Source organism: Heteronotia binoei, chromosome 10 (genome assembly GCF_032191835.1).
Source record: "Heteronotia binoei isolate CCM8104 ecotype False Entrance Well chromosome 10, APGP_CSIRO_Hbin_v1, whole genome shotgun sequence".
Classification (NCBI taxonomy): domain Eukaryota; kingdom Metazoa; phylum Chordata; class Lepidosauria; order Squamata; family Gekkonidae; genus Heteronotia; species Heteronotia binoei.
Window position 1 is genome coordinate 94486160 of NC_083232.1, and position 22952 is coordinate 94509111.

At 48.4% G+C, this 22952-nt stretch overlaps 2 protein-coding genes across 2 annotated transcripts in view; one reads left to right on the top strand and one right to left on the bottom strand.

The window, feature by feature from the left end:
- Positions 1-22952, top strand: part of EXOC3 (exocyst complex component 3) — a 169220-nt gene that overhangs the window by 130122 nt on the left and 16146 nt on the right. The gene's annotated exons all lie outside the window — the stretch shown is intronic.
- The window catches only part of AHRR (aryl hydrocarbon receptor repressor), an 86319-nt gene that overhangs the window by 42652 nt on the left and 20715 nt on the right, over positions 1-22952 (bottom strand). Inside the window, exon 3 of the mRNA XM_060247794.1 lies at positions 7397-7500. Coding sequence (XP_060103777.1) covers positions 7397-7500 — 104 coding nt within the window. The remainder of the gene's footprint in view (positions 1-7396; positions 7501-22952) is intronic.

The window sequence follows — 22952 nt, forward strand, 5'->3', positions numbered from 1 at the left end:
CACAGGAGCACAGCTCCTGAAGTTCTTCATGGTTCCAGAGAGCCAGTTTGGTGTAGTGGTTAAGTGTGCGGACTCTTATCTGGGAGAACCGGCTTTGATTCCCCACTCCTCCACTTGCACCTGCTGGAATGGCCTTGGGTCAGCCATAGCTCTGGCAGAGGTTGTCCTTGAAAGGGCAGCTGCTGTGAGAGCCCTCTCAGCCCCACCCACCTCACAGGGTGTCTGTTGTGAAGGAGGAAGGTAAAGGAGATTGTGAGCCGCTCTGAGATTCGGAGTGGAGGGCGGGATATACATCCAATATCTTCTATCTTCATCTTCTTCCCCTCCTCCTTCCCCCCAGGTGCAGCTGCATAACAATCCCTAGATGAGCTCCACCACCTATTTTTCTACAAAATGACCCCTGGTTGTCAGGCTGAGGGATTTCAATGGGATATTATGCCACTGAGTCCACCTTCCAAAGCAGCCATTTTCTCCAGGTGAACTGATCTCTGTCACTTGCAGATCAGCTGTAATAGCAGGAGATCTCTAGCAACCACCTGGTATCTAGGCCAAGGGAAATGTCACTCAGTGCCAAACAAAGGCATCAATGACCTAAAGATGTAGGCAAAGAAAGATCTTGGCAGTGCCATTCTAAGGGGAGCTACACCCTTTTAAGTCAATTTAAGTCAATAAGCTTAAAGGTAAAGGTAGTCCCCTGTGCGATCACCAGTCGCTTCCAACTCTGGGGTGTGCCGTTGCTCTCTCAACGTTTTCACGGTAGACTTTTGAAGGGGTGGTTTGCCATTGCCTTCCCCAGTCATCTACACTTTCCCCCTAGCAAGCAGGGTCCTCATTTGACCGACGTCGGACGGATGGAAGGCTGAGTCAACCTGGAGCCGGCTACCTGAACCCAGCTTCCGCCAGGATCGAACTCAGGTCATGAGCAGAGAGCTCAGACTGCAGTATTGCAGCTTTACCACCCTGCGCCACGGGACCCTTTAACTCAGTTTAGGATACTACAATATTTTACTAAAAACAACTGTAGGTTTATTTGCAGTTTAACAGTGAGGGTAAAGATTATGCCTATTCGTTATTAAGCATCCTTCCCTTCAGCACCGGCGCTAGGGAGCCCGCACAAGGCTAGCACCCCAGGCCAGGTGCCCCCAGTCGTGCCTTGCTTCCTCGGCGAGGGCAAGCTCAGTGGCGGCCGCAACAGGGCTTCTGCCTTCAGCTTGCACGCGTGCGCACACGCCGTTGCTCTGCCCCTCATGTCTGTGCTTGGAAGCACAAACAAGAGGGACAGAGAGCCAACGAGCGAGTGGCATGCGTGCCTGCTGAGGCTGGGAGCCCCACGGCAGCCGCCAGGCTCGCTATTTCCCTCGCTGAGGAAGCGAGGGTGGACGGGAGCGCCAAAATTTGCACCCTTCCCCCAGAGTCGTGCTCCAGGCAGCCACCTCATGCTGCCTAATGGACGCGCCGGCTCTGTTCCCCTTTAGTTAAACTTCTGATTTTAAAGAATTAACGGTTTTTTAAAAATAGATCCAGGTGGGCAGCCATATTCGTCTGAAGCAACAGAACAAAGGTTGAGTCCAGTGGCACCTTTGAGACCAACAAAGTTTAACTCTCTCGCTACCTATATGTAAGGCAGGGCTGTCAGACATGCGGCCCAGGGGCCGAATCAGGCCCCCAGAGGGCTCCTATCAGGCCCCTGAGCAACTGGCTCTTGTCTGCTTCCTTCTTCCTCTCTCTTGCTTCCTTCGGCATCTCAGCTTGCTTTGCAAGGTCTGCTCAATCACACAGGAGCTACAGAGCAAAGTCTCTATTTTCTCCATTGGCCGAGGCTCCTCCCCCTTCTGGTCCCCTGGGGAGGGAGGGAAAGAGCCAGAGCTTCCTTTGCCCAGTTCCCTGGATCCCAGGAGAGAGATACAAAGAAAGCACCTTTAAGGCCAATGAGTGCTAATGTTTTAAGCATGTTTTATTTTAATTTTTTTTAATCTTTAGTCATGCTTATGTCCTTTATACAGTTTATATCTCTGCTACCTAAGCTTAAATAGTTATACACGTGGCCCGGCCCAACAAAGTCTCATTTATGTCAGATCCGGCCCTCATAACAAATGAGTTCGACACCCCTGAGGCTTGAGGGGGCCTGTTTCAATCTATCCGAAGAAGTGTCCATGCACACAAAAGCTTGTAAACTTTGTTGGTCTTAAAAGTGCCACTGGACTCAAGCTTTGTTTAAAATTATTCTGTTGCTAAGAACTGGCATTGATTTCTGGATGCTGGAAACTCAAGACATGAAAACCACCGCGTACTTTCATTTCCCTAATTTTAGCAGGCCTTGACCTGGATTGCCTGTGCTTAGGGTTGCCAAGTCCAATTCAAGAAATATCTGGGGACTTTGGGGGTGAAGCCAGGTGACATTGGGGGTAAAGCCAGGAGACATTGGAGTGGAGCCAGGAGACTTTGGGGGTGGAGCCAGGAGACATTGGGAAGGAGCCAGGAGACTTTGAGGGTGGAGCCAGGTGACATTGGGGGTGAAGCCAGGAGATATTGGGGTGGAGTCAGGAGACTTTGGGGGTGGAGCCAGGTGACATTGGTGAAGCCAGGAGACATTGGGAAGGAGCCAGAAGACTTTGGGGGTGGAGCCAGGTGACATTGGGGGTGGAGCCAGGAGATATTGGGGTGGAGTCAGGAGACTTAGGGGGTGAAGCCAGGAGATATTGGGGTGGAGCCAGGAGACATTGGGGGTGGAGCCAGGTGACATTGGGGGTGAAGCCAGGAGATATTGGGGTGGAGTCAGGAGACATTGGGGGTGAAGCCAGGAGATATTGGGGTGGAGCCAGGAGACATTGGGGGTGAAGAGCCAGTTTGGTGTAGTGGTTAAGTGTGCAGACTCTTATCTGGGAGAACCGGGTTTGATTCCCCACTCCTCCACTTGCACCTGCTGGCATGGCCTTGGGTCAGCCATAGCTTTGACAGAGGTTGTCCTTGAAAGGGCAGCTGCTGTGAGAGCCCTCTCCAGCCCCACCCACCTCACAGGGTGTCTGTTGTGGGGGAGGAAGGTAAAGGAGATTGTGAGCCGCTCTGAGACTCTTCGGAGTGGAGGGCGGGATATAAATCCAATATCTTCTTCTTCTTCTTCTTCTGAAGCCAGGAGATATTGGGGTGGAGCCAGGAGACATTGGGGGTGGAGCCAGGTGACATTGGGGGTGAAGCCAGGAGATATTGGGGTGGAGTCAGGAGACATTGGGGGTGGAGCCAGGAGATATTGGGGTGGAGCCAGGAGACATTGGGGGTGGAGCCAGGTGACATTGGGGGTGAAGCCAGGAGATATTGGGGTGGAGCCAGGAGACATTGGGGGTGGAGCCAGGTGACATTGGGGGTGAAGCCAGGAGATATTGGGGTGGAGCCAGGAGACTTTGGGGGTGGAGCCAGGAGACATTGGGGTGCACAACTGAACACTGAAGGGAGTTCTGGCCATCCCATTGAAATGGACCATACACCTTTTAAATGCCTTCCCTCCACTGGAAATAATGAAGGATAAGGGATTCTTTGGGGGATCATAGTATTGGACCCCCTGGTCCAATCTTTTTGAAACTTTGCGGGTATTTTGGGAAGAGGCACTGGATGCTATGCAGAAAAATTGGTGCCTCTACCTAAAAAAAACAGCCCTCCCCCAGAGTAGGGTTGCCAAGTCCAATTCAAGAAATCTCTGGGGACTTTGGGGGAGGAGCCAGGAGACTTTGGAGTTGGAGCCAGGAGCAAGGGTGTGACAAGCACAATTGAACTCCAAAGGGAGCTCTGGCCATTAGATTTAAATGGACCGCACAGCTTGTCAATGCCTTCCCTCCACTGGAAATAATGAAGGATAGGGGCACCTTCTTTGAGGGCTCATAGAATTGGACCGCATGGTCCAATCTTTTTGAAACTTGGTGGGTATTTCGGGGAGAGGCACTGGATGCTATGCTGAAAATGTGGTGCCCCTACCTCAAAAAACAGACCCCTCCCAGAGCCCAGATACCCGCAGATCAATTCTCCATGATACCCTATGGGAATCTGTCTCCATAGGGAATAATGGAGTGCCCAGCAGACATGTCCCTCCCCTCCCCCCGCTTTCTGATGACCCTGAAGCGGGGGGAGGGCCTCCAAACCGGGGGATCTCCTGCCGCCACCTGGGGATCGGCAACCCTACCTATGCTGGTCCGATCTCATCGTATCTTGAGAGCTAAGCAGGGTTTGTCCTTGTTAGTAGATGGATGGGAGACTTTAAAACCCCTATGGGGCTGCTATGACTTGGCATACTGACAGCACTTTCCACTACCAATTTCAATAGTCACTGGGGCTGGATATCATTTTTGCCCGGGGAAAGAGGCTTTTGTTTTGATGCAGAAAAGCGTCTGGATGGTGAGGGAGGGAGGGAAAAGGGAAAACCATTTCTGTTTTGCCTGTCTGCAGCCCGTGAACATATTTGACCTAGATCAGAGGGCTCCCCTCCATGCAGATCTGCCAAACCCTTGAGGATTGTGGTGAGCATCAATTAGTGCAAAAATGCTGCAGACAAGTATTTATGATTGGCATCATCACAGAGATCATATTGTACCAGTCTTACGGTACTACACAGGCTGCTTATTCTCTTCTTAGTCCACTGGTTATTCCCAGAGCTTTTTTGTGTAGCAGAAACTCCTTTGCAATATTAGGCTACACCCCCTGATATAGTCAATCCTCCAAGAACTTACAGGGCTCTTCATACAGGGCCTACTGTAAGCTCTTGGAGGATCGCCTATATCAGGGGGTGTGGCCTAATATGCAAAGGAGTTCCTGCTACAAAAAAACCCCTTGGTTATTACTTTTAAGTCCTTAAATTGCTTGGGATCATGTACCAAAAGGATTTCTGTTCCTGTCCTAGGGCTGGAGAAAAATTAAAAAAAAAAAAAAGCTTTGTATACTTACCAAAAATTCTTATCAGGTGACAAAGGGTAGCTCTAGGATTTGCCAGAATCTTTATGGTTTTACTATAAAGCATCTGGTGATTCCTAGAGCTACCCTTTGTAACTTCTGTGGTAGCTCTAGGAATTGTTGGGAACTCTAGGATTCCCATAGAACTTTGTCACTTATAGTAAGAACGTCTGGTAAGTATATGAGGCTCCATTAAAAATATTCTCCAGAGATGCTGCCCCTCCCCCAGCTCTTTTACCAATTGCTAGGCACTGCTTGGCAACCCTATTCAGACCAGCCTGTTAAATAAGATCTTTATCTGAACTCCTATTCCATCTTCCTTCAATTATCAGGAATTAGATGAGCAATAAAAAGAGAAAGGGCCTTTCCAGTTGTGGCACCACAAGTTTTTTTTTTTAAAAATCATCATCCTATTTATTAGACTGATGCTGAGTTTGTTAAGCTTTTGGCGTTAGATATTTATTTTGGCATACATACTGCTGAGTTAGTGCTTTTTATTTTGCTGACCTGAAATTATTACTAAATTTGTGTGTGTGATCATGGGTGAATAGAAGCTAGTATGTTAAAAAAAAATTGGGGGGGGGGGTATTTAATGTACATTGTATTGATGCCTTGTATATTGATGTCTTGAGACCTGTAAGTCCGCTCTAGAGTGTTTATTGGCTGAGGAACGATAGATAGAATTTTTCAAATGAATCAATCAGTCCTTCATTAGATGTAAGCAACTAACAAGAGCAACAACAATTATGTAGCGCTTTACAGTGTTCACATCCATTATGTCAGCAATTCTTACAACAATCCTCCCAGACTAAATCGAGAACTAGGTTTTCTGTCTCTTTTCCAATGCTGTTTTCTCAGACACCTACTACCCCTCTGCATATCACATCTAATCCATATTGTCTTTCACCTGCTATTGTCATTCAACATCTGAACATATGGACATATGAAGCTGCCTTATACTGAATCAGACCCTGGGTCCATCAAAGTCAGTCTTGTCTTCTCAGACTGGCAGCGGCTCTCCAGGGTCTCAAGCTGAGGTTTTTCACACCTGTTTGCCTGGACCCTTTTTTGGAGATGCCGGGGATTAAACCTGGGACCTTCTGCTTCCCGAGCAGATGCTCTACCACTGAGCCACCGTCCCTCCTCTGAAATCATTCTACTCTCCAGCTATGAGAACAGATGGATTCACATTCTAGCTGTATCTGAAGAAGCAAGCGGTGACTCACAAAAGCTCACACCCTGCCACAAATTGTGTTAGCCTTTAAGGTGCTACTGGACTCTTGCTCTTTTCTTTGTTACTGCTAACAATCCTGTAAGGAAAGTCAGTGTCGTTATCCCTGAATTAGAAGGCAGTGCACGGAAAGCTTTTCACCTAACGTTCTAGGGAAACCGAATATTTGCCAGGGGGAGGCAACATCACAATAGCAAGTTCAATCCCTGTTAGCTTCAAAGGGCGTGAAGTTCCTGTATGTAGAACTTGTGTATATTCCTCTCTGCATAACTGGAAGCTAGCGGCTTACCTAAACAACAAAGCAAAGATTATAGCTTCGAGTCTCTGTATTTGAAACCATCTCCTCTGTTTTGCTATTACTATTTTAAATGAAAAGATATCCAGTTTTTAAAAGGACACATTTTTTTCCCTTGAAGTACTAATAGGTCAGCAGAAGAATTAGTTTTGAATAATGAAACGGAGCGGAGGTTGAACCAGGCTTCCATTCCATGCACTGCCCCAAGACAAACTGAGGCTGCAATTTGCATTTTATGGGACCAAGACACATAATCTTCGGAAGTTCATGGCCAAGATGACCCAAGAGGACTTCCTGGTTGTCAGTTTTCATACTCAATCACTGCACTTCATCATCTACAAAGAGTAATTAGAAATGGGAAATAATAATTGATGAAAAACAGATGCTCATGCCTCAGTGGGACAAGAAATCCAACCACTCCGTGATATAAATAATTTACTAATTTCAGGGGTGGAATTCTAGCAGGAGCTCTTTTGCATATTAGGCCTTGTAAGCTCTTGGGGGATTGGCTGCATCAGGGGTGTGAGGTCTAATACGCAAAGGAGCTCCTGCTAGAATTCCAGCCCTGGCTAATTTCAGTAAATTCCAGAAAACCTGTAACATATATGTAAAACATAAGTATTCAACACATTTCTAAATAGCCACTTGCTTCTTCGATGGTGACCAGGGAAATCCTAAGCAGCTCTACTCAGAAGTAAGTCCCATTTGATTCAATGGGGCTTACTCCTAGGAAAGTAGGATTGCAGCCTCCAAAATGACTCCAAACAACCAGGGACAGGCACTTCATCACAACTATTTTTAAAAACTAGGCAGGCCACAAATTATTATATGCAAATAAACAGGGCAGTAGGTATTACCTGTGAGTTACTGACATTCATGCACTTCTTTGCATTGCTGAGATTTAAAGTCAGAAACTTTTTTTTTTAATCACTCACCTCAAGTAAGAGCCCATGTTCACCAGGTACGACAGGATTCTTGAGAAAGCCCACTTCCTTCAGTCCATTACTCCCTTGCTTGGACAGGTGCTTGTCTTGAACAGCTACTGAAAAAGAAACATGGAAATTGATGATATAATATAGTGGGTTCCACGCAAGGAAGAGGCGAGGTGACAGTGAACATAGCGCATAGGATAGGGCTGTGCCCTAAGACTGAAGACTGAGCCAACTATATATACATTCAAGGTTCCCATACCAGCGTGCTATTGGACCATTCAAACCAGCAGGGGGCCTGTGATTGGAACAGGACAGCAGGGATTTGGATCCTTTTGCCCTTTGTTCCCGAGTCCCCAAGCTCAGTCTTCCAGGCTCCAATGAGCCATGCAAGAACACCACTCTTTATACATATATCCGATCACATGTACAACAGATGATTTCATTTGGGCCCCACCTTTCTCTCCAGTTTACTATGTTCTCCTCTCCTCTCTTCTGTCCTCACAACAACCCAGTGAAGTACATAAGAGAAGCCATGTTGGATCAGGCCAATGGCCCATCCAGTTCAACACTGTGTCACACAGTAGCCAAAAAAACCCAAATGCTATTAGGAAGTCCATCAGTGGGGCCAGGACACTAGAAGCTCTCCCACTATGGTAGGCTGAAGATGTGTGAGTGGTCCAAGGCAGTCATGATAGAGTGGGGATTTGAACTTGGGTCTCCCAGATCCCAGCTCCTTTATATCAGGCCACACACCCCTGATGTAGCCAATCCTCCAGGAGCTTACAGGGGTCTTCTTACAGGGCCTATTGTAAGCTCCAGGAGAATTGGCTTCCTCAGGGGCATGTAGCCTGATATGCAAAGGAAATCCTGCTACAACAAGAGCCCTGCTTTAAACACTACACCCCACTGTTCCTTTCCCCACACATTTCACATTTGCAGCTGTGTCAGAAACAGACATGACATTTTCATGTACAGAGTTTCGGGATTTCTTCCTGGATGTAGATAACTAATCTTGGTGTACATATGGCTAGTTTCAAAATTCATGTTTTTTAAAAAAATCTTTCAACTAAATGTGAACATGTGGACAAATCTGTGAACTGTTCCCTCTAGATCAGCGGTCCCCAGCCTTTTTGGCACCAGGGACCGGTTTTGTGGAAAACAACTTTTCCATGGACTGGGGGAGGGAGGGGATGGTTTCGGGATGATACAATTGTGCACTTTATTTTGGTGCGGTGGTTAAGTGTGCAGACTCTTATCTGGGGAAACTGGGTTCGATTTCCCACTCCACTTGCAGCTGCTGGAATGGCCTTGAGTCAGCCATAGCTCTCGCAGAGTTGTCCTTGAAAGGGCAGCTTCTGGGGAGAGCTCTCTCAGTCCCATCCACCTCACAGGGTGTCTGCTGTGGAAGAGGAAGGTAAAGGAGATTGTGAGCCACTCTGAGATTTGGGGTGTTTTCGCACTCACCTTCAGCCGGCGCCGCGACCCTCTTGACGACGGAGGATCTGTGCTGATTTCCCACACGAAGCGCTGGAGCAACCAGAAGAGCCGCCAATTTCCGGCGCGAAGCCCGCTCAAACGTAAATCGCCAAGAAGCAGGAAAACGCTTGAGCGGGCTTCGCGCCGGAAATTGGCGGCTCTTCTGGTTGCTCCAGCGCTTCGTGTGGGAAATCAGCACAGATCCTCCGTCGTCAAGAGGGTCGCGGCGCCGGCTGAAGGTGAGTGCGAAAACACCCTTGGAGTGAAGGGCAGGATATAAATCCAATGTCGTCGTTTTATTACTACATTGTAATATATAATGAAATAATTATACAACTCACAGCCCGGTTGCTAACAGGATATGGACTGGTCCATGGACTGGGGACCCCTACTCTAGATGGTGAAAAAAACCCCACAATTTAAGAGAGAAAATTATTTTATTTATTTATTCTGTACATTTTTATCCCAGCTTTTTTTGAACATTGAACAACATATGAACATATGAAGCTGCCTTATACTGAATCAGACCCTTGGTCCATCAAAGTCAGTATTGTCTTCTCAGACTGGCAGCGGCTCTCCAGGGTCTCAAGCTGAGGTTTTTCACACCTATTTGCCTGGACCCTTTTTTGAAGATGCCAGGGATTGAACCTGGGACCTTATGCTTCCCAAGCGGATGCTCTACCACTGAGCCACAGTCCCTCCCCTAAGTATCCTTTTTACTAAGGATCTCAGGGTGGCATACAAAGGTCTCCCTCCACTATTTTATCTTCACAGGGACCCTATGAAGTAGATCAGACTGAGATACCCAGCAAGTTTCATGGCAGAATGGGGATTTCAAACCCCCAAGTTCCTGCCAAGTTCCTGCCGGGAGTGGGGGGGGATCCTCTGGTTTGGCGGGCCTCAAACTGCTGGCAGGGAGGAGGCCACTGGGGAGGATCCCCGCCCCACAAAGAGTCCTGCTGCCACGTGGCACCTGGAAGTGACGTATCACGCTAGGCACGTCGTGCTGGGCTGTTCTAGGAATTCACTCAAAACTCCATGGTTTTGTGCAGGGATGCTCTATCAATTTGGGGGGAAACTCTATGGTACCCCCAAATTGCTAGTGTCCCTGTATTCAGTGAGATCCACTAGCAAAGTGCTCCTCTGCTGTCTGCAAGCAATAACATATAAACTGCTGAACATACTGAGTCCAAGCTATCTTTGAATGCTTACATTTATCCCTCTTGAGTTCATCAAAAAGCAAAGTTTTGAATTTTCTTATGAACATGGATCATGTCTGCCCGTTTCTTCCTCCAGCTTCCAGGATCCAGCTTCCAAAGGTGCCCACAGGGTTCCCAATGGACTAAAACAAAGATCTCCAACATGGTGCCTATTGGTGCTATGATGCCCACCAAGCGTTTTTGGAAAGTGGACAGACCAATTGGGCTTTTGTTCAACAACGGGGAACCTGAATGTCTATATAGATTTTTTAAAAGTTGCTTTGGCAGCCACTGCGACCACAGCACAAGGGTCTCTTGTTTTCCCCAATGCACTGAAGAAGCTATGTGTATGCAAGAAGATATCATTCAATCATATGTTCATTTTAAAAAGCATCCTATTAAACAGAGTTTTTGCCTGAAATGATGAAGAGTTACTATTAGAGGTACGCACGATCTTGCTCCATCTTGTACGGATGCCAATCTCCTGTTGAGGTCAGGGGATCCCCTGGTTTGGAGGCTATTCCCCCACTTCAGGTTATCAGAAAGCAGTGGGTGGTTGAACGTTCACTAGGCACTCCATTATACCCTATGGAGACTGGTCCCAATAGGGTATAATGGAGAATTGATCTGTGGGCATCTGGGGCTTAGGGTGGGGGGCTGTTTTTTGAGGGAGAGGCATCAGATTTTCAGCATAGCATCTAGTGCCTCTCCTCAATCCCCCTCCCGCAACAAATGTCAAAAAGATTGGACCAAGGGGTCCATTTCTATGAGCCCAAAAAGAAGGTGCCCCTAAACGCAATCATTTCCAATTAAGGGAAGGCATTTAAAAGGAGCGTGGCCCCTTTAAATGTGACAGCCAGAACTGTCTTTGGAGTTCAATCATGCTTGTCATAACCTGGCTCCTGGCTCCACCCCCAAAGACTCCTGGCTCCACCCCCAAAGTCCCTGGATATTCCTAGCTCCGTGACATTTTCTCATTGGCTCCACCTCCCCTGGCAGCCATTTTGGGGTTGTGCTCACCACCATGTGTTCAGGGCTCAAAAAGGTTGGGGATCCCTGGGCTAGAATGAGACTTGCCCTGATCTTGATGCAAGGATCTCCAGTCTAGAAGACAGCTGGCTTTGTTAGGCTGCGATGTGATCACACACTAAATAAAGCACTTTCAACTCACTTTCAATGCACTTTCCAACTGGATTTTGCCAGTCCCAGCCTTTGGTATGGCATTTTTTTCAGGTCCAAGGAGAGGGTCACTGGGTCATTTGCTTCGCTGATCTGCAGGGCGGTCTGTGACCGCAGGGTTCATGGTTGGCAGGAGGGGAGTTAAGCCAAGGCTAACCCCCTCTGTGGTGGGGAAAGCATGGGTTAACATAAGAACATAAGAGAAGCCATGTTGGATCAGGCCAATGACCCATCCAGTCCAACACTCTGTGTCACACAGTGGCCAAAAAAAAATTATATATATATACACACACACACACTGTGGCTAATAGCCACTGATGGACCTCTGCTCCATATTTTTATCTAAACCCCTTTTGAAGGTGGCCATGCTTGTGGCCGCCACCACCTCCTGTGGCAGTGAATTCCACATGTTAATCACCCTTTGGGTGAAGAAGTACTTCCTTTTATCCGTTTTAACCTGTCTGCTCTGCAATTTCATTGAATGCCCACGAGTTCTTGTATTGTGGGAAAGGGAGAAAAGTACCTCTTTCTCTACTTTCTCCATCCCATGCATTATCTTGTAAACCTCTATCATGTCACCCCGCAGTCGACGCTTCTCCAAGCTAAAGAGTCCCAAGCGTTTCAACCTTTCTTCATAGGGAAAGTGTTCCAGCCCTTTAATCATTCTAGTTGCCCTTTTCTGGGTTGAAGGGATTTGGGGTTGGCAAGCAACCCAAGATATCAGCGATAGGGAGGGGTCCTCAAACTGGGCACCTATGGGCTTGGCAGTCAGGGTGTCTCAGTTGGGGGCCTCTTTGGGGTTGGGGGAGCATATTAGGAGCCTTAAGGCTTGGCAGTCACAGGCTGGAATGCACACTCCCTCCCCTGTATGCACTATTGTGTGGACTGTAATGAGTAAGGTCTGGAGGGATCCCGGACCTGGCTCTGAGCTGGGGTGGGTTTGCTCTGTTAGAGCAAGCATCGTACAACCCGTGCTTTAATGTGTTGCAGATCAGCTTATGTTTAAATAAAATCCCCACCTTAACCCATAAGGTGTTGTGTTGTGTTTCATGCAAAGTGCACTGAAAGTGGAATTAAAGTGCATTATATAGTGCGTCTAGGCTGTAGAGTTCACCTACACTGTCCGAGTGCTGATTTCTTTGCTTAGGGGCAAAACCTGAATATGGAAAATGGAAAAAAATGCAGAACATACATCTAGTGGAATTTTTTTTTTTAAATATATGTTTTTTCATTGAATGGCAGATTCAGTGGACCCCAGCCTCAGATGCTCCTGCAAACCAGCTCAGTCGATGGGATCTCCATTAGCTCTGCGGTCAGCCACCCCCGCTCAGCGTACCAGCTCATCGACGTGGGCATTGGAAAATTGGAGGAACCTCCCTCCTTTCCTTCACCCTTGGCAACAGCAAATTGATGCCAACGGCAGATGGCAGCCCATCAACACCGCATATTCCAAAGTTTTATGGTGTATAAAGGGCAGCACCGCCTAACAGGAACAGAACGCCCGGGGCAACAACAAGGAAAGTTCTTTCTTCCACCCCCCGGCACCCCATCATGATTTTCTCCCAGCCTCCTTTTCCCTCAGAGGCTTTTAAAACTTCTGCACTAGGGTTGCCAGGTCCAATTCAAGATATGTCTGGGGACTTTGGGGGTGGAGCCAGGAGACTTTGGGGGTGGAGCCAGGAGCAAAGTTGTGGCAAGCATGATTGAACTCCAAAGGGAGTTCTGGCCACCACATTTAAAGGGACCACTGCACACCTTTTAAATGCCTTCCCTCCATTGGAAATAATTAAAAGATAGGGGCACCTTCTTTTGGGGCTCATAGAATTGGACCCCCAGATACAAACTTTTTAAAACTTGGAGGGTGTTTTGAGAAGAGGCACCGGATGCAATGCTATGCTGAAAATTTGGTGCCTGTACCTCAAAAAACAGCACTTCCCCCACCCCCGAGCCCCAGATACCTGCAGATCAATTCTCCATTATACCCTATGGGAATCAGTCTCTATAGGGAATAATGGAGTGCCAGCAGACATTTCCCCCCCCCTCCATTTTCTGATGACCCTGAAGCGGGGGAGGGCCTCCAAACCGGGGGATCCCCTGCCTCTACCTGGGGATTGGCAACCCTATATCTGCACTTTTAAGTTCCAGAAGCACAGCACGACCCCTTGTTTAAAGGCATCAAACTCAGCAAACTACATTTTGTCTCTTTTTCAAATCCTTCCTCTGCATTTTCTAAATACAATTAAATGACTTATATACATTTGGGTGTTCTGTTTCCCATGAGGAGGCGGGGTCTTCTAGAAGCATCTCCAAGCATTTTGTGGATTGTTCTCTCTCTCTCTCTCATTTTTTTGCAGCCTTGCGTGATTAGAGTTTGCAGATACATCTTCCCTGCATGTGAAAAAGTGTCGGGCACTGTGCCACCTACTGGGCTGAAGACTCCACCCTTTACTTCCTTCCCTCCTCCCCGGCTGAACCGTATTTTTTTCCCCCCTGCGAATACCAAAGGGAGAACATGCCTTCTGGTCTAAAAGAAGAGTGCTGACTAACCAGGGTTCCTTGTCACGCAAGGAGAACCGACTGTCAATCTTTCCGTGAGCCTGAGACTGGCCTGGCTCTTGTTTTCAACCGTTGCGTGCAAAGAGACAACCCACATTCCCCCCCAATGAAATCCTGCACAACAACAGCTGTCTGATATTGATGAGGCCTGGCTAGCTCCGAGAGTTGTCCTCAAAGGTTAACGCTTTTGTGTAACGGAGCCTAATGCCTCCTGAGAGTGATCTTTATCCGCTCTCTGGAATATCCTCCGGTTCCCAAACGATTGGTCTTATTTAATTTTTTTAAAAACCCAAACACTAAAGTTAATCTGTTCAGGAAAGAAAGGTAAATTGGCGAGTTTGAAAAGTTTAATCTACTAGCCTCCTCCTTTTATAAAAGACTACAGCAGGGTTCCCACATCCCCGGAGCCGGGGCCCGTTAGCGACCGGGCCGTGAGTTGTATAATTATTTAATCATATATTACAATGTAGTAGTAATAATAATAATAAGGTTTATATCCTGCGCTCCACTCCAAATCTCAGAGTGGCTCACAATCTCCTTTATCTTCCTCCCCCACAACAGATACCTTGTGAGGTGGATGGGGCTGAGAGCTCTCCCCAGAAGCTGCCCTTTCAAGGACAGCTCTGAGAGAGCTATGGCTGACCCAAGGCCAGTCCAGCAGCTGCAAGTGGAGGAGTGAGAAATCAAACCCAGTTCTCCCAGATAAGAGTCTACACACTTCACCACCACGCCAAAATAAAGTGCACAATTGTATCATCCCGAAACCATGCCCCCGCCACCCTACCTGGTCCGTGGAAAAATTGTTTTCCACAAAACCGGTCCCTGGTGCCAAAAAGGTTGAGGACTGCTGGACTAAAGAGCAACGCAATTAGCTGTACTGGCCATAATATTCTGTGCAAAGAGTTTGTAAAACATTGGGGGAAAAAACGCAGTCTGGTTTTTCACAGAGATACAGAGCCCTGCGGCGCAGAGTGGTAAAGCTGCAGCGCTGCAGTCAGAGTCCTCTGCTCACGACCTGAGTTCGATGCCAGCGGAAGCTGGTTCAGGTACCCGGCTCCAGGTTGACTCAGCCTTCCATCCTTCCGAGGTCGGTCAAATGAGTCCCCAGCTTGCTGGGGGGGAAGTGTAGATGACTGGGAAGGCAATGGCAAACCACCCTGTAAAAAGTCTGCCGTGAAAACATTGTGAAAGCAACGTCACCCCGGAGTCGGAAACGACTGGTGTTTGCACAGGGGGACTACCTTGACCTTTGCAGGGCTGGAGTTATGTATACAGCATAAGTTGTTTTAGCTTCACTTTCACAATGTTGATTCAGTAATACTCAGGGTTAGTCTGGCCCTAAGACTGTCTGGTACCCTAGACAAGGATAACTTCTGGTGCCCAGCCCCCCCCCCCGCCACTGCTTTACGTCACCACGTCACATGCGGCCCCCAAAAGGGTGCCCTGGTCAATCGCCTAGTTTGCCTAGTGGAAGGGCCAGCCCTGGTAACACTTGTTTATTTTTTCATCTATATTTTAATGGAAGATTGCATGTATATTGTCACAATCCCTCTGTTAATGTATGTTTGATTCTGCTGGTCCACGTTCATCAGTTGAAAAAATGTTTGTTGACCATCCATAGATACAAAAATTCAGGGCTTTTTTGTAAAAAAAAAAAAAAAAAGCCAAGTAGGAACTCGTTTGCATATTAGGCCACACCCCCTGATGCCAAGCCAGCCGGAACTGTGCTCCCGTGCGTTCCTGCTCAAAAAAAGCCCTGCATAAATAGAAAGCAGGAAGCTGCCTTTTACTGAGTCAGACGATTGGCTTATGAAGATCAGCATTGTCTACTCTGCCTGTCAGCAGCTTTCCAGGGTCTCGGGCAGAGGTCTTTCACATCACCTATGACCAGTGTTCCCTCTAAGCTGAGTTAGTGTGAGCTAGCTCACAAATTTGTAGCCTTCAGCTCACACATTTTTGTCTTATCTCAGGAAGGAGGACTCCAGAAGAAGGTATTGGATTTATATCCCGCCCTCCACTCCGAATTTCAGAGCTTCAGAGCGGCTCACAACCTCCTTTATCTTCCTCTCCCACAACAGACACCCTGTGAGGCAGGTGGGGCTGAAAGGGCTCTCCCAGCAGCTGCCCCTTCAAGGACAATCTCTGCGAGAGCTATGGCCGACCCAAGGCCATTCCAGCAGTTGCAAGTGGAGGAGTGAGGAATCAAACTTGGTTCTCCCAGATAAGAGTCCGCACACTTCACCACCACACCAAACTGGCTCTCAGGGCACACTAATTTATGCAGTAGCTCACAACTTTAATGCCAGTAGCTCACAACTTTAATGCCAATAACTCACAAAGTAGAATTTTTTCTCACAAGCCTCTGCAGCTTAGAGGGAACACTGCCTTTGACCTGACCCTTTTTGTTTAGATGAGACACCAGGGATGGAACCACCAACATTCTGCCTGCAAAGCAGATGCTTTACCACTGAGCCACCACACCCCACATGCCCAGTAACCTTTCTGTCTCAAAAGGATTGCCTGAAGAAGCTGACTATGCTAATTACGAGTATTGCTATCAAGATACATCACCACGTCAACATTTCTGAGAGATTAAATTTGGCCAACAGAACTGGTGGCTAAACCAGACATGCACTAAGCTTTCAGTCGAGGGCTAAGCCAGATCTATAGATATTCTTTGTCCTGAGCGCCCAGCATTTTTTTTTTTAAAAAAACCCATTCTCAGTGGTGTGGGGGAATTAGAGATATCAAGACCCCAGCAGTTCAGGCAACACAAACAGTCCACTTCATAAATGGCAGTTTATTGTTCACTGACAGTTCTGGAGACGAAACAGCCCTTGCAAAGGCTGAAGAGGCTGGCGCAGGGCCCCTTATATCGGTTACACTTTTAAGCAAAAGGCGGGCAGCAAAGCGTGGGCCGCCCCAAGACTTGTCCAGCACCCTTTCCTCTTAGGTGCATCTAATCAAGCGGGCTGACCTTGGGGTTCCCCTTAGGGTTGCCAATCTCCAGGCGGGGTAGGAGGAGAGAGCCACACAGGCATTCACGTTAAATAAACCTCAAATCCTTAGAAATTCAATTCTTTATATAACCAATTGTTCATAGAAAACACAGTGTATCACAAAGTGCAAAGAAAAACTACTCCCGAGACAACCAGTCCTATATTGATGTCCGACAGTTTGTTCCTGGAGACCGGAGTCGGGAAGTAGTGCGCAATGCCGTGAAAAGAGAGCCCAATGCTCCAGTTATTCTGGATGGAATGCGGCAAGGCAGTAAGACGTAGCAGGGATGCGCTAAATGCCGTTTCACACGAGGCTTCAACGAGCTTCGGCAATGACTAAAACCATTCATATTGGAGACCACCGCTCCTACATTCGACAGAAAATTGACGGCTTGCTCAATTGCACAGGAGCTACAGAGCAAAACCTCTATTTTCCCCATTGGCTGAGGCTCCCTTATGGAGGAGGGGGGGGGAGAGGCACAGCTTGCTTTGCCAGGCTCTCTCAATTGCACACCAGAGCGACTGAGCCAAGTCTCTCTTCCTTCTATTGGCTGAGGCTCCTCCCCACCTCAGTTCCCCAGGGAAGGGAGGAAAGAGCCGGAGCTTCCTTTGTCCAGTTTTCTGGATCCCAAGGGAGAAATACAAAGAAAGCACCTTTAAGACCACCGAGTGCTAACATTTTAAGCATGTTTTAAGCATGTTTTAAGTTTTTTATTTGTGTTTCTCTGTGTCCTTTAGAAAGTTTATATCTCTGCTACCTAATCTTAAATAGGTACACACATATCCTGGCCTGACATGGCCCAGCCCAACAAGGTGTCTGTTGTGGGCAGGGGTGGGGGAAGGTAAAGGAGATTATGACCGCTCTGAGACTCTGAGCTTCAGAGTATAGGGCGGGATATAAATCCAATATCTTCTATCTTTATCTCTCAGACAGATGCGCATGCACAGCACACACAGGCACACAGAGAGCAGGGGAGGATGCTTGGACCCACGCCTTTCTTTTTAAAAATTCCTCAAATTCTTTAAGGAAAGCAAAAATATGCCAAAACAGAGATCTTTTATTCTGAGTAAGCCCTTGCAAGTATAGCTAGGCCTGCCCCTTAGGCAGCAGAGGTTAAACAAGGGAGGAATGTCAAGTTTTATAAACACTGCTGAAGAGCGATGGGAAAATAAGCGGGCATTCTAGGCAGATGATGAGTCTGTTCCTCAAAAACTTTCCATTCATGAGCGACCGAAAAGGAGAAGGTTGAGTCAACGGCAATGACATTTTCTCTTAGCGGGGCAGAAGAGACTGAAGCGGCGGCTCATTTGCGCATTGCTGGTCGACCATGCATCAGATCTCTGTTCCTCAGATCAAAAGATCACTTTCACAACCACTTCTCTGCGGTCTTCACCAAGCAAGCTTCAGTCACGCAATCCCTGGGCTGCTATAATAGTCGAGGACTCGAAAGGCTCTTAAAGGGACAGTTTCCTTCCACATTCTTCCGTTCTCACACAGATGTAAAGATGATAAATTTAATAACAAGGGAACACTTCACATTGGTGTTAAATATTCACGCTGCTACATTTGGTCTGAATATTCGACAGAATAAGAGCATGGGGGTTTGGCAAGTATTAATAACAGAGAAAATTTTTTTTAAATAGAGTAGGAGTATTCTTAGAGAAACGGAGCCCCAAACCTTTTACAATATTTATTCTAATATACTGATTTTAACTGTATTTAATTTCAACCCATAAATAAAATATAAAATTTCTGTAAATCGCAATAGTTGAGTTTTAAACCCATCAAAACACTGAATTAAACATTATTTAACAGTAGACACAACCTTCAGATTGAAGAGCTCTGACATTCAACCTGATGAGACAACTGTAAAAATCGTGCACTGACAAATTCCAGATTAAATTTGACATCCCCAGCAAATGAATGAGTTAAAGAAACAGTGGTAAGCGGTAAACAAACGGTGGAGTGCTTGGTGCTCAATGACAATTTAAATATAGTAGATATCTCAGAAACATGGTGGGATGGGACAGGCCCGGCCGATGGCGCATGGCACCCCAGGCAGCCTGGATGCCCACCGCCCCCCCTCCACGGCACCTCCCCCTCCCTCCCACCCTCCCAATTTTAATGCCAGGGAACTTCCTGGGGCTCTTTCAAGACGCCCCCCCCCCACCTATCAACTGATCGGTGGGAAAGGGGGGCTATTTGAAGGAGCCCCAGGACAGTTCTCCGGGTGTTAAAAACTGGGTGAGAGGGAGAGAGGGGAAACAGGCAGGCAACTAGGGATTTGCCTGGGGGCGGGGCAGGGGCTGATTTTGTCAGTTCTGAGTGTCATAGCCAGATCTAACACAAAGAGTCATACCTGCTGTAATGTGTCTATCAATAAAAATCCTTTTCTGAATCTCAACAAGAGGCCTGATTATTGAGGACAGCTCAGGAGCTGACAGTTGTGCTAGGCCATATATGTCATAAAATGTAATGCCAGGTAGTGGCTTGAGGGGAGGGACAGTGGCTCAATGGTAGAGCACCTGCTTGGTAAGCAGAAGGTCCCAGGTTCAATCCCGGCATCTCCAACTAAAAAAGGTCCAGGCAAATAGGTGTGAAAAACCTCAGCTGGAGACCCTGGAGAGCCGCTGCCAGTCTGAGTAGACAATACTGACTTTGATGGACCCAGGGTCTGATTCAGTATAAGGCAGCTTCATATGTTCAAACAGACTGATATCATGTTCCATGATGATGTGCCTGATAAACTTTAAAAAGGACACACACAAACACAATTAAAGATTTTTTTAAAAAAAACTTAAAATAAAATATGCTTAAGAGATTAGCACTCTTGCACTTTTTGTTTATTTAACAGTTTCTGATAACTCATACCTCTCGCTCTGAATTATTGCCTCAAAATCTGGAGACAATGTCTGTGCTGTAGAAATCTTGGGTATGCTGTTCAGGTGTTGTTCAGGTGTGTGTCTATAAACTGCAAACCTACTTTTGATTTATTGACATTTGATACAGAAACTTCATGGTCAATGCTTTGAGCCTAAGACCCAGGGGAAAATATGCAATGGCTGGGTATTGTGAGCTTTTGTACATAAGTAGGGTGGCCATAATGTCTGAAGGCCAGCCAGGGACACCTTTTGGAGGGGGAAGGTAGGGGCGTGTGCGCGCTCTGCGCGCGTGCCACCGGAAACAGGAAGTGACGTCACTTCCGGTGACGGCATGCCACTGCCGGAAACAGGAAGTGACATCACTTCCTGTGACATCATTTCCCCCCACACATACACACACCACCTGCCGGAAACAGGAAGTGACATCACTTCCTGTGACATCATTCCCCCCCCCCCGCGCCACCTGCCGGAAGCAGGAAGTGACATCACTTCCTGTGACATCATTTCCCCCAAATGACATCATTTCCCCCAAATGCCACTGCCGGAAACAGGAAGTGACTTCACAGCACTTCCTGTGACGTCCCCAAAAATCCCCCAAATATCACCGCCGGAAACACCAAGATTATTTATAGGGAGGGAAAGGGGGAAGTAAAGTTAAATGAAACTCTTTTTTTACTTTTTTCAAAGTGAGAAGACTAGAGAGAACGGGTTCCATGCTGAGAAGCCAGTCAGATTCCAGTGAGATTCCAGTGAGACTGTGCTGCATAATGCAGCCTATTTATTTTGTCCTGTTTGCTCTGTTGGCTCTATCTGCGCCACCTTCATCACTTTCGGGGTGTGGATCCCCCAGTGGGGTGGTCTCCCGACTCCCTCCGCCAGCTATCAGAAACAGCTGGCGGAGGGAGTCGGGAGACCACCCCACTGGGGGATCCACACCCCGAAAGTGATGAAGGTGGCGCAGATAGAGCCAACAGAGCAAACAGGACAAAATAAATAGGCTGCATTATGCAGCACAGTTGAGAAAGTGCCTTTTCCCATATACTGATGAAGTAAATACAGGATCTGAGAACAAAATTGCACAAACACACAAACACAAAGCTCCCTTACACTGAATCAGTGCTTGGGTCCACCAAAGTCAGTATTGTCTAGTCCAGTCACAAACACAAAGCTCCCTTACACTGAATCAGTGCTTGGGTCCACGAAAGTCAGTATTGTCTAGTCCAGTCACAAACACAAAGCTCCCTTACACTGAATCAGTGCTTGGGTCCACCAAAGTCAGTATTGTCTAGTCCAGTCACAAACACAAAGCTCCCTTACACTGAATCAGTGCTTGGGTCCACGAAAGTCAGTATTGTCTAGTCCAGTCACAAACACAAAGCTCCCTTACACTGAATCAGTGCTTGGGTCCACCAAAGTCAGTATTGTCTAGTCCAGTCACAAACACAAAGCTCCCTTACACTGAATCAGTGCTTGGGTCCACGAAAGTCAGTATTGTCTAGTCCAGTCACAAACACAAAGCTCCCTTACACTGAATCAGTGCTTGGGTCCACCAAAGTCAGTATTGTCTAGTCCAGTCACAAACACAAAGCTCCCTTACACTGAATCAGTGCTTGGGTCCACGAAAGTCAGTATTGTCTAGTCCAGTCACAAACACAAAGCTCCCTTACACTGAATCAGTGCTTGGGTCCACCAAAGTCAGTATTGTCTAGTCCAGTCACAAACACAAAGCTCCCTTACACTGAATCAGTGCTTGGGTCCACGAACGTCAGTATTGTCTAGTCCAGTCACAAACACAAAGCTCCCTTACACTGAATCAGTGCTTGGGTTCACCAAAGTCAGTATTGTCTAGTCCAGTCACAAACACAAAGCTCCCTTACACTGAATCAGTGCTTGGGTCCACGAAAATCAGTATTGTCTAGTCCAGTCACAAACACAAAGCTCCCTTACACTGAATCAGTGCTTGGGTCCACCAAAGTCAGTATTGTCTAGTCCAGTCACAAACACAAAGCTCCCTTACACTGAATCAGTGCTTGGGTCCACCAAAGTCAGTATTGTCTACTCCAGGGGTGGCCAGAGGGAGAGAGGGAGGGAAGGAAGGAAGGAAGGGAGGAAGGAAGGAAGGAGGGAGGAAGGAAGGAGGGAGGGAAGGAAGGAAGGAGGGAAGGAAGGAAGGAGTGAGGGAGGGAGGGAAGGGAGGGAGGGAAGGAAGAAAGGAAGGAAAGGAGGAGGGAGGGAAGAAAGGAAGGAGGGAGGGAAGGAAGGAGGGAAGGAAGGGAGGGAGGAGGGAGGGAGGAGGGAGGGAAGGAAGGGAGGAGGGAGGGAAGGAGGGAAGGAAGGAAGGAAGGAGGGAGGGAAGGAAGGGAAGAGGGAGGGAAGGAAGGGAGGAGGGAGGAAGGGAAGGAGGGAAGGAAGGAAGAAAGGAAGGAGGGAGGAAGGAGGGAAGGAAGGGAGGAGGGAAGGAGGGAAGGAAGGAGGGAGGGAAGGAAGAAAGGAAGGAAGGGAGGAGGGAGGGAAGGAAGAAAGGAAGAAGGAGGGAGGGAAGGAAGGGAGGAGGGAGGGAGGGAAGAAAGAAAGGAAGGAAGGGAGGAAGGGAAGAAAGGAAGGAGGGAGGGGAAGGAGGGAGGGAAGGAAGGCCGACCGCCCCCTCCCGCCAGCAGCCCCCCCCTCCCTGCTTACTTACCTTGTTCCAGGGTGGGTGGCGGCCTCTTCTCCGGCCTGCTGGTGCTGCTGGCGGGGCTGGCGGTGGCTGCGGAGTCCGGGGAGGCCGCGGAGAGGCCGGCGCTGGTCTCTGGAGGGCCTCCAGGGACCAGCGCCGACCTCTCCGCGGCCTCCGCTGGTCGGCGCTGGTCGCCGGAGGCCCTCCAGAGTCTCTGGAGGGCCTCCCAGGACCAGTGCCGGCGCCTCCGCGGCCTCTCTGTGGCCTCCGCTGGTTGCTAGAGGCCCTCCAGAGTCTCTGGAGGGCCTCTAGCGACCAGCGGAGGCCGCGGAGAGGCCTCCGCTGGTCGGCGCTGGTCGCCGGAGGCCCTCCAGAGTCTCTGGAGGGCCTCTCGGGACCAGCGCCGGCGCCTCCGCGGTCTCTCCGCGGCCTCCGCTGGTCGCTGGAGGCCCTCCAGAGTCTCTGGAGGGCCTCCCGGGACCAGCGCCGGTACCTCTGCAGCCTCTCCGCGGCCTCCGCTGGTCACTGGAGGCCCTCCAGAGTCTCTGGAGGGCCTCCCGGGACCAGCGCCGGCGCCTCCGCGGCCTCTCCGCGGCCTCCGCTGGTCGTTG